General features: G+C 40.4%; 1 protein-coding gene across 3 annotated transcripts in view; it reads left to right on the forward strand.

Moving 5' to 3' along the window:
• LOC146655538 (cGMP-dependent protein kinase 1) overlaps positions 1-12264 on the forward strand; it is a 100508-nt gene that overhangs the window by 7033 nt on the left and 81211 nt on the right. For all 3 annotated transcript variants that reach the window (XM_085427950.1, XM_085427951.1, XM_085427949.1), the window contains exon 2: positions 3846-4012. In XM_085427950.1, coding sequence (XP_085284076.1) covers positions 3846-4012 — 167 coding nt within the window. The remainder of the gene's footprint in view (positions 1-3845; positions 4013-12264) is intronic.

Here is a 12264-nt window from a genome sequence, read left to right on the forward strand (position 1 = left end):
CATATAATGGTTCTTTATTTTAATGATGATTTATGGTGTAGATTCTCACTGAAGGCATCAAAACTATGAATGAATACATATGCAGTTATGTAGCAAACAAAAAAGTGTGAAATAACTCAAAACATGTTTTATATGTTAGATTCTTCAAAATAGCCACCCTTTACTTTGATTACTACTTTGCACGTTCTTGGCATTCTCTCGATGAGCTTCATGAGGTAGTCACCTGAAATGGTTTTCCAACAGTCTTGAAGGAGTTCCTTGAGATGCTGAGAACTTGTTGGCCCTTTTGCCTTTACTCTGAGGTCCATCTCATCCCCAACCATCTCGATTGGGTTTAGGTCAGGTTACTGTGGAGGCCAGGTCATCTGGCGCAGCACTCCATCACTTTCCTTCATCGTCAAATAGCCCTTACACAGCCTGGAGGTGTGTTTGGGGTCACTGTCCTGTTGAAAAATAAATGATGGTCCAACTAAAAGCAAACCGAATGGGATGGCATCTCGCTGCAGGATGCTGTGGTAGCCATGCTGGTTCAGTGTGGATTCATCAAACCAAAGCTCAGATTTCCACTTGTCTAATGTCCATTCCTTGTGTTTCTTGGCCCAAACAAATCTCTTCTGCTGTTGCTTTTTCTTAGTCGTGGTTTTGTAGCAGCTATTTGACCATAAAGGCCTCCTCTGAACAGCTGATGTACAGATGTGTCTGCTAATGGAACTTTGTGTGACATTTATCTAGCCTCTCATCTGAGGTGCTGTTAACTTGGTATTTCTGAGGCTGTTGACTCCATGAATTTATCCTCAGTTTTCAGATTGACTGACCTTCAGTTCTTAAAGTAATGATGAACTGTTGTCTGTCTTTACTTAGCTGATTGGTTCTTGCCATACTATGAATTCTAACAGTTGTTAGCTGTGTACTAACCTGACTTCTGCACAACACAACTGATGGTCCCAACCCCATTAACAAGGAAGGAAATTCCAATAATGAACCCTGACAAAGCTCACCTGTGAAGTGAAAACCATTTCAGGTGACTGCACCATGAAGCTCATTGAGAGAAGGCCAAGGGTTTGCAGTGCTGTCAACAAAGCAAAGAGTGGCTACTTTGAGGAATCTAAAATATAAGACATATTTACAATTATTTATCATTTTTTGTATGCTACATAATTCCATATACTGTATTTTGCCTCATATGTTTATGTCTTCAGCATCTATCTACAATGTAGAAAGTAGTAAATGAGAAAGTGTGTCCAAACTTTTGACAGGTAAGTGCAGTTGTATGTGTGAGTGAAAATGTCAGATTCAGACCTCAAGTGGTCTCTACCAGCTCACAAAGGCCATGTAGCGTCTAATTGCTCCCAGGTGAGAATAGCTCAGGTCATAGTGAAACCACTGTCATTTGTCATATGTCCTGCCACCTGCGCACCCTACTCATGCAGCATCCTCACCTAATACAAAGGAGTGCTGCCAGCTCTGAGAAGCAGATCATCTTCTGTTGCACGCTACACGTGAGCTGGACAATATCCTGGCTCGATTCTCCTAAAATTGTTTAAGTTAGTCTGTGAAAATGCCTCGAGTTAATTATGCGTAAAGTGTGCTGTCTTTTCATAAAATGAAATCTATTATGAAATATCAGTCCAAAAAAACTGCGCTTCACACCATTACTATGCTCCTTTCAAACTAATGAGATCTTCTCTTCCTGCAGACAACTCCCCCCCAAAAAAATTACAACTCAAGGAGCAAGGAGTCAGATCTGAACATAGATTGTGGAGTGGGAATAAAAAAATAAGTGCAACACCTCAATCTTCCCTGTTTAAAATTCGCACAGCAGCATGTTTAGACTCTCAAGGGCAGAAACAACTTCTTTATAATCCAGGTTGCTCAGTTAGAGCAGCTCCATTTACGATTCAAGTCTATTAAAAAATCCAGTGGATTTGGAAGCTTGTTAGCCTGAAGCCTCTCGCGTTGGTTGGTTGCTCTTGTTATTCTGTAAATGATCTAAAATTTGAGAAGAGATGACACGTATAGGGATCGTGGAACATCTATAGGAATGCACATACATGATCTTTGTCTTTAAGATTATAGAAATCCAGAGGCCACATGTGAGAATTAAGGTTCTTTTGTGTGCTTTCAAAAAACCCCAAAACGTTATTTGGGTTTTCCAGTGAAATACGACACGTAGCTAATGTTGTTCTCTGGTAATTTAGTTTCTCACGTTTATATGCGAGTGTGAAAAGCATCGCTGGTCGGAATCCACAGGCTTCAGACCCTAATTTGGTATTCATGGTCATGAATGAAAAGCACAATTTATTAGAGCCCTGCTAATAATTCAGCTGGTGTAAAAACAGTGCAATAAAATGTGCAGATGTTGGTGAAAGCTCAAATGGTAGCTGCTTCTGAGAAGAGACTGGCATCGCTCTTTTAAGTGTTTTGGCATTTAAAAAAAGAAAAGAAATTTGAAACAGCACCACTGTCTCATCCCAGACTCAATAATGTGTTTGAGGATTTATTGAAGAAGCGTTTGAGTGACCTTAAAAGTTCAGCATAAAGAGAAATAAAACACTCATTGTGCAGTGAAACATGGCCTCATATACACTTGAATCTGCAGAGGAGGTTTGTAGAGTTTGCTGTTCCAAAATAACAGACAGGTTGAAAAACATAAATCTGAAAGAAGTAAAAAAAAAAGGGCACTGTTGATGTTGTAATTTGAAGTTTTGTTTATGCACTTTTGTTCCTTGGCGAGGACTTTGCTGCAGGCTGGCAGTGGAGAAGAGAAGCCTGCGTGTTGTGGGAGCACTGATTCATAAATGCCTTCTAGGTTATTTGCCCTTTTAGCAATGAGCTCTCCAGGTGATCAACAATGCACTAAGAAATCCGTTTCTGAAAAGGGCACTGAGCAAAAAAAGGCAAGAGGCAGTTCCCCAGTGCCTTTGAATACTACTTGCGGGGCATAGTGGGCTGCTTTTGTGGATTTTTTTTATGAATTAGGATATTGGCCTCTCTTCTCAGTGTAAGAGGTCTCTTTAATGGTTTAACCCTGGTACATAACCTCATTCATTTAGCTGCCAGAGAAGCACATACACAGCGTGCAGCTGAGCAAATGGAACTGTGGCGATGCTTCGGTGAATGAGTGATCTTGACTCGTTGTTCGCGATCTGGCCCGCGTCAGACTTCTTTCAACGCGTCTACCTTTCTCAGACAGTCACACTGATGCTTGCTTTCAGGTTTCAGATTTGCTATCACCTGTTGAACAAATATCTCTACTCTCCTCTGGCGCTGCATCCACTGCTTGCTGCTAGATTTAGAAGATAATTTATCAGGTCTCCTTTCATAATGTCGCTTGCCTCTCCGTTTGCCCTGTGTTTCCTTTCAGCCCACCTGACAAGCACTCTTGCACCTTGACAACCACGCGTTAGCTTTGCACTTTATTACCTTTTCTCCCGACAGTTGCATAGTTAATGCAGAAACTATTTACCTGCGGAATGCCCTAATGACTCTGCAAACCGAAAGCCGAGTTGGCTTTCAGAAGTAAATCCCTGAATGGAAATAATCTGCATCCATTAGGCATTGATTTTGCTATTTATTGACTTTCCTCAGAATTTTCAGGGGAGGGAGGCGGGTGAGATGGTTTCACCTTGACATATTTAAATTGAGGGTATGTTTTTGAAAAGGCGCTGAGCCGTTAAAGCTAGAATGAAATAGCCTTGGAAATAAGAGACATGCTGAACAGTTTTTATTTGAGATGTGCGCCTGCAAAACCTCTTATTGTGTCTCATTTTGTCCTTCTGCAATGAAGAATGCACAAGTCAGTGCTTGTACAGTGACTGTCTCACATTGCTTGGCTTTGCCTCCAGGTCCAAGGAACTGATAAAGGAGGCCATCTTGGACAATGACTTTATGAAGAACCTGGAGCTGTCGCAGATCCAAGAGATCGTGGACTGCATGTATCCTGTCGAGTACGGGAAGGACAGCTGCATCATTAAGGAGGGCGATGTAGGCTCGCTGGTGTACGTCATGGAAGGTAAACGCACACATGCACGCTGCTAAAACGGGTATTCTTAAAATACTGTGAAACCACAGGTACAATGATTCTAAAAAGACCGTTATTATAAAACTTTGCCTAATCTATGAAGAAGTGTACATCTTATAAACCATTATAGCATTCACAGAGGATAAATGAAAGGGACTTATGTTGCATGATTCACTCATGTCACATCGATGTCATTTTGTGTGCTCTGGTGTGCTTGCCGAGTCCGTTTAATTAGGTTCTTTTTAGTAGTACTGACCAGCATGTGGTTCTTTTTTTTCTTTCATAAAACTAAGAGTTGGTGACAACAACAGCAACACAGCGTCCACTGTGGCGCTGATGGGATTTGTGAAAGGGCAAGCGATTCAGCGGTGAAACGTTCAGGGAGCCATCATCCTTTACAATAGAGTTGACCTCAGGGAAAACAGCCTCAGTTAGTGCCTGCCCAATATAATTCATTCCAATGCAGAGGTAAATCTGGACATTCAAAGGCTGAACTATAGAATGAATATATTAGTATTTAACCGCTCGACTCCTTGTAACTTCACTTTAAAACTCGGCTGAGCAGTGAGAAGCGAGGCAGTAACCAAGAGGCAGTGAGCATGAGTCTTGTGGGCTTGTGCGGACTGTGGCATTTAAAGGATAATATTTAACTATGAAGAATGAATCTAGAAAATTGATTGTTTGCTCTATTGTGGGCCACCGACTTTTATAATTGTGCTAGAGAAACATTTCCCGGATCCCCATTCGGCCAAACATTGTTAAAAATAGATTTGTGGGAAAGGAGGACTAAAATAAGAAGGCGGTATTTCAAAGAAGGAATTATGGAAAAGAATTCAATTATGCCACAAATCTATAATTCTGCTTGTTTGTCTCAAAACTCAGGCAGGTGGGATTTGTCATGTCAGGAAGAAATACCTCAGCTTTTACAGAACTTTCCTTCTGTTTCCCACAAATAAAACCCTACTTACTTCATTCAACCTAAACTAAACTGATTCTCTTTGTATATGATTCTGATAATAGCTGTGTACTGTCCAAAGTTTTATATGGTGACTTCAACATAAAATAGAGTATTTTTTCACTGATGCCGAGCTTACATAAGTACTTCCTCTATCCTAGCTCACACCCCCGTCATGAGAAAAAAAACACCACTTGTTGCCCTTATCTGTATCTCTGATATGTAAAGAGTCATACAAAACATATGCAAAACCCAACAGTGGACTATACACTGGTAACCAGAAATAACAGTGGTGCTGGGAAAGGGCTGGGTTGCTGTAACAACATTAGGAATTGTAATTTTTCATCTCTCTTACCTTTAATAAAAGAAACTATATGTGTGATAAACCACTGTGGCCTTGCTGAACACAGGTCTACAAAAGTCTGCGGTCACAGTCAATAGATTTCACTCTGTCCCTGACGAATGCTGCGTGCCAAAGGTGTGAGGTCACAAATGAGCAAGCGCCACACTGACTTGATGAATAGGTTCCTGTCGAGCACAACTGAAAAAAAAAAAAGAAAGATACAAATCTGTAAGGGGCTTTGTGGGTTCCTCTTTGACAGCGATAGAGGCGAAAGCTGCGATGTAATTGGTAGAAGGGCTTCAGTTCAGCGGTGTCACACTAATATTACATGTTATTTAATTAATTAATTAAATTATTTTGCATTTTTGAATCCTTAGGGTAGGCTCAACATATTTATCTTTAGTGAACATTACTGCCTCTCTCTGACTTCCGTTCTGCTCTATGATCGCCTTTCTGTTCCCCTCTCTCGTGTCCCAGCGAGTCCTTTGCCAGCAGCTTTCACCCCGACTGTCCCTGTCCTTGATCTATTTTGCATAAAAGCAAATGTTGAAACCAATAGCTCAAGGCGGACGACTTTGTACCAAGATCTGTAGAAGCCCGTAACGGTTGGTGACATTTTAATCCACGCTGACGGGATGTCGGTGTCTTATGTCAAACACATAGCTGCATCCACTCAGCGCTGTTCGTCATTTTCCTGGCAAATGAAGTGTTCGCCGCTCAGGCAGTTGTGTCATTTATTATTGAAAGTTGGCAGGGTAGTCGTTAATGTTTTGCCACAGGGCTGACATATCCATTATGCATCATATAGGGATATGAGGCACAAGTAAACAACTCTTATGCCAATAATAACAATAATAACAGTGGTAATATGAATGATGCATTTAAACGTCACTCCTAGTTTATAGTTGCTTTAACTATGAGGGCGCATAACTTGTTTCGCCTACTAGTTATAGATTGAAATTGCAGACAGTTTCACAGCTTCCCAGCTGAAACAACAACAGGACAGTTATCTGTTGTTGCAGATGCACCTGATAATTTGAGATGAGACGAAAATAATAAGAGCTGCAGACACAGAATGAATCCTGGCATTGGCTTGCCTCTATGATGAGTCTGCCTGCTTAGCAATGGCTGCCTTCATGAATGTTTGTTGCGCTCAGCTCACATCTACCGGGCTATAATTGACATCAGTTCTCTTTTAAAAGCAGTGATTGCAACAGAGACAAAAGCTCGTGTTTCCATGGAGATGGGATAGATTTTTGATTGGCTGTGTCACCCGCAAAGACCCACACAGGTGGATTGTAATGATAATAACTCGCACAATCACGTCCAATTACTATGAAGTATTTACTTGAGAGGGGGAAAAAAAGCCATTTGAGTTCTTTCATAGATTTCATTCATCTTAATCTAATGACTATGTGTTTGCTGCAGTAGGAAGCAGTGTTAAGTAGGTTCTTGCATTGCCGTTTTGTCTGTCTTTTTATTAGGTGGAGACGTGGAAACTTTTAAACAGATGCAGATCAAGGACTTCAAGTATCGCCTAATGCAAAATGGAACAGAGTCTAGTCTCTAGTTTCCAGAATAGAGATTGAATCATTAAAAGCATTTTATTCCCACATTATCAGATACTGTCAGATGGTGGGCGAGGTGACGGCCCTCTTTTAAGGGACCAAGAACACTCCAGCGCATGTTTCGTAGTCTAACTTTGATTGAGACTGGGCACAAAAAAAGACTTGTGTTGTTTTTGCTTTGTTGTGTAATTTTTGGGGTTAAAATGTGGTTCTGGCATACTGACAAATGATGCTTTTGTGGGACGTGTCTAAATATAACTCCAATGGGTCCTTTACAAGGATTGCTAAAAGACAAGATGAAATCTACATCACCAAAAACTTTAAAAAAGTGACATTTTGTACAATTTCGAGAATACAATTGTTAAATTAAACAGTTGAATAGTGGGCCACAGCAAAACTAAAGCAAAGACTATTAAGATCACATGACTGGCTTACAATGTGACTATTGATTACTTCAGCTGCCAGGTGAGGGATTCTTCAAAGTGACATAGTAAATGGTTTTGTGTTGTTCACCAAAGGTCACACATGAATCACGAGAAGTTGCAAACCTGCCAAATCTGAAGGTTACCTGTGGTTTCTAAGATTAAAGATATTTTCAGGGCTGCAAGTAATGATTATTTTTTTCATTTATTGACTAACCTGTCAGATCTGGTCTCAATCTGTCATTCGGGCCACAAAAGGTGACATAAAGTCCAATCTCACCACTGGTCCAAAAATCTGTAGACTTGCAAAGAATAGCTAAAAGAAGACATTAATTATCAAATTTGTTGCAGATCTCTGTTGAACAGGTGCGCTAGTTTAGATATAAGTCTTAACATGGTTACATTTAATGGTTTGGTGCTTAATGGAATGGTAAAGAATTGTGTTTTTCTTCTGTGATTGCACATAATTACTATTTGAATTGAATTACAAACCAGAACAAGTTTCCTCCACTTGGCAGCTTTTATTAAGACAACAAAATATATTCAACCTCTCCTTACTACGTTTCATCTTGCCAACTTTGCATTTATATTTGAATATTACTTAACATTCCTTCTTGGTCTTGCATCTTTCACCCTGTCTGAGAAACAAGCGCATCCAAGGAAAAAAAATGAAAAAAAGAGAACGAAGAAAAATTGAAACATACGTGGCAAAGAATCTGAATTATGTATTTTTTTTCCTCTATCTGTCATCTTTTAGGTACAACTAGATGACTGCCCTTGCTGTATATTTTATTAGTTTTACTGAGTGTTCATGGATCGCAGACAGAAAAGTGAGGAAAGTGAGGGGAGAGGTAACGTTACAGTAGACTCAGCTCCAAACCTGGAGTGCTCATGGTACGCTGACAGCTACTTTGACAAGCTAACATAGTCAAGGCAGCACTTGATGCACCGTGTGCCATTTTATTCAGGTGGATGTGTTCAGGGGATTTCACAGCGCACCCAGGATTTGACATTTTCTCTACACAAATACGTTACGCTCCCAATTATTTTATTTGACCTGCTGTTAGGCGAGGCAAGTAGAATATCCTGACAGATCAAGAAAAAAAGAATGTGTTTAAGTTTAAGTGGCATACTTGAAAGCCTGAATAAGACAGAAATGAACAATGTGCTGTTTTGAAGCTTATACCGAACCACTTCTGACAGTCACTTCTTTTTCTTCTGCTTTTACTGAGCTATACCTCAGAATAACAATGAACAGAAATGTTTACTGCTATGGCGAGACACTAGTTTCTCTCTACAGTAGAAGCATCTGATGCTTTATCACTCCTTATGACGTGACATTGGAAATCGATCTGTTTGCATGTAGCGTTAATGAAACATTAGCAGCATAGAAAAATGAGAGACACAGGTTTCTGTCTGCATTTTAATTTTATGGCATATTTTATCCTCCCTTCAGCTTCTACTGACACCTTATCGCCTCTCTGGCACACGAGCTCACATGCTGTGTTTTTGAAACACGACGTGAAAACATATCACTCCAACATCTGTTTCATAACTCGCTTTGGCAGGCAAGCAGAAGAAACAGCATGACCAAATTGAAGCAAAATTGGGCTAAAGATAAGTTAAACGTAAACAAGAGTAATAATAATGACCAACAAGAAAAAGAACAAGAAAAAAAGCACATCTGTTGTGAGAAGCAATGTAAACAAGTCTCCTCAAGCAAGTCAAGCAAAAATGAATGGACGTAAGAAACAACCAGCGTACCAGCTAACCAAGTAACATGCTGGCCAATTTCTGTAGGACTCTCAATTAATTATTATTGCTGTCTGAAAGTTAGACAGATGTTACGGTTTAGGTGACTTTATGCTGCGCGATAGCCAGCGGTCCTCAAAGAGCTGCTCTCTGTTCTAACTGACCAATGAGGCAGAGATGAGGGAGATGGACTCCTCTTTCATTTTGAGCAGGGCTTAGAGACGTAATCACCAGGGGCACCTGAGTGTGACTCAGTGTCACAGGTGTGAGAGGACACAAGATCTAGGGCAAATACTTTCAGTATTACCACTGCTTTCAGTGCTTTCCCTACAACTGCCAATACCTTCAGTAATGACTAAAGAGGCTACTTCTGGTCATTTTAATTATTTGCATATTAATGACGTAATGTGAAAATACCAAATGCATTTGGTCACAGAAACACAAGTGCACAAAGCCATTGCACTGCATTGTTGCCTGGCAACTTAAATAATGCAGACTTAAAATTGTTGCCGCTGTTGCTGTCAGTGCATCTTGAGGGAGGGCAGCTCAGCCAAGTAAAATGTGGAGGAGCACAAATTTTGGTTTGATTGCCCCCTGAGAATACAGCATGAAGCTAATATTTGATGCAACAACTGCTACACTGAAAAGCAGCCAGTAGTAGGTTAATAATCAAACATAACACACTGCTGAGGCTCGTGCACAGCCTGAAAAGGCGTCTTTCAAAACTCAATATTCAACCATTTGGGTGTATGTGCACCCTCCTTTTGTAGCACGACGTGAAATGCAATCACTGACAGGAGACTGAGTTGCACATATGTGCTATCAGCTCTCATGATAACTTTAATGAGGCTCTCAGTGGAGGTTTAATAAGGCGTCATCTGGGGAAAAGGTTAGAGATTTGTACTTGCAATAATGTCCAAAAGAACTGTCAGTCCTGTAGCTTTGTACCTGCACATTTAAACCATCCCCCAAATCCCCCCGCCTATCAATACAGGCATAGAAGTAAGTGTAGTCAAGTATGCTGCACGATATATGTGTAATAACAATATTCTTTGCGACTGCTGTGTTATTATGTATTATTTTGCTTCTTCACTTCACGGATGGCATTGCTGATGCAATAGCGAGGCATGAAAAATCAAGTCCTGTGAAAGAGCCTTCAGAAAAGTATTCCTCTTACAAACATCATTTTATTCATAATTTAAAAGCTGACATTTTAATGGTGAATAAAGCAGATTCAAAACTTGCTATACAGCAGCGCAACACTGTAAATGAAAAGCAGTGAAAGGAGAGGGCAAAGAGGCACGGATGTGGGTTTAAAAAACTGCACAAAATTCAGATGGCTTGCTGATTTTTCAGGACGGTGTCTATCTACTAACATACAATAGATTAATGATCTGAAATACGTCTATCAAGAAGAATATAACTCTGGCTAATGTGTAATTTATGTGCAAATAGTGCGATTGAGTGTGTTACAGACTAATAATCTCATCTGCGCTGAGCTGAGCACCATCTGCCCTGAACACCAAATGAAAATATTCTTTCTCTGGCAAGTGTCTTTTCTCATTTGCCCTCCCTGCATCTAAGTGGTTCCCTTTGCCACTTTCTTTCATTCTCACGTGTTCTCACAGAGACACAGACACACTGCTAAAAGTTATCTATTCAAATGCTCCTACAAGAGACCAGACACATGCACATTTCCTTCTATCACTCCTTCTCACATTTTACCAACTTTGACCCCAATCTGTCCACTTGTCACTACGCCTCTCCACTTGTCCACAGCTTCTTTTTCCTGTACTGTTTTTTCTCCCTGCTACTCTTCACCCCTTCTGTCCATCTTACCTTATTTTCATTCAGCCATTCCCTCTATATTCTCTGGGTTTTTTGTTATCTTTCCGATTAGTCTGTAAAAGCCTTTGTTTTTTTCTCCCTACTTAGAATAGGAATTGATCCTCATTTTAACTCCGCTGAGGCCGATGAATCCAGCTCAGAGAAAGAATTAGTGAATAATTTGTGGATGATCTCTGAGCCTTTATCCCCTTTGTGGCCAACCCCGCTTCGAGTGTTCCTCATCTGGAAAGACGATGAAAGCAGAGTCTGTGTGTGACATAAGAGAAGCAGAGAAGGAACCAGGTGGTACTGACAGAGACAGGGAGGAAAAAGGGCTTGAAAGCCTCCGATGAGATGAATATTATGCAAGTGCTTGAAATTACATTCATGTTGGGAAAAGGAAGGCAGAGTACTGTAAACTTGTTGCTGTAAAAGGATGTCCATGTTTGAGAGTGCATGGGGAGGTGGTGGTCATCAATGATGGAAGAAGCATGTGGAGCTTTAAATAAAAGTGAGAGCAGAAGTACTGCGATTTAAGCAAACGTATTACCATCAAGTACTTCAAGTAAGACTTTAATAGTTATTTAAACTTTATTGAGATGGTTATTAACATTTATAAAGTTTGAACGTTTGCCTGCATAATCATGGTTTTCTTATAATTTTACCATCTCAGTCTAAAAGTTCCAAAACGTTGCCACAAAAAGCAAAAACCTTGCTTTATTTAATAGCTGTGGCTCTCCTCCACATTGGTAGGAGACATCTGACTAAGATGTTTCCTGGGTGCTTCCTAAATGAAGTCTTCAGGGCATGTTCTACTGTGGCAGACCAGGACATGCTATAGAGATTTTATTTCAGGTGGCTTGGGAATGCCTCCCAAGGCATGTGAATTCCAGCCATTCAAATAGATGGATGGATGGATGGATGGATGATAGATTGATTGACAGATTGATGGACTGATTGAATAACTGCTACCCCCTTCAGGGCTGTGTCCCTGTGCACCTCTGGACTGCTTCTGTCTGGATTGTTTCCTGGAAGCCCTTTTCTGACTAATTGCAGTAGTTGATTTGCCTTTTTACTACAGCTATAAAAGAGCTAACAGAGAGAAATATTAACTTATGTGTCAAACTTTCCCAGACTTGATGTGGAGGGTTTATCACTGGTGTTAAGATCCAGGTCTCCCACACAGCAAACAGTAGATCAAACAGCATTCTTCAATATGAAAGCCTGTTTCGTCCCTGCCTAAAGGAGTGAAATCTGAAGATTACTTGTAGTAGTCGTTGTTGGTGGGTTTTTTTTTACTTTGGCATTGCACATTATGAATTTGTCTCCAGGGTAAGCTTGGTGAGCTGTCCAAGGTGTATATGACCCCTCACACT

This window comes from Rhamphochromis longiceps, linkage group LG13, assembly GCF_057381845.1.
Source record: "Rhamphochromis longiceps isolate RC_006_pf linkage group LG13, R_longiceps_female_GT1.1, whole genome shotgun sequence".
Taxonomy (NCBI): domain Eukaryota; kingdom Metazoa; phylum Chordata; class Actinopteri; order Cichliformes; family Cichlidae; genus Rhamphochromis; species Rhamphochromis longiceps.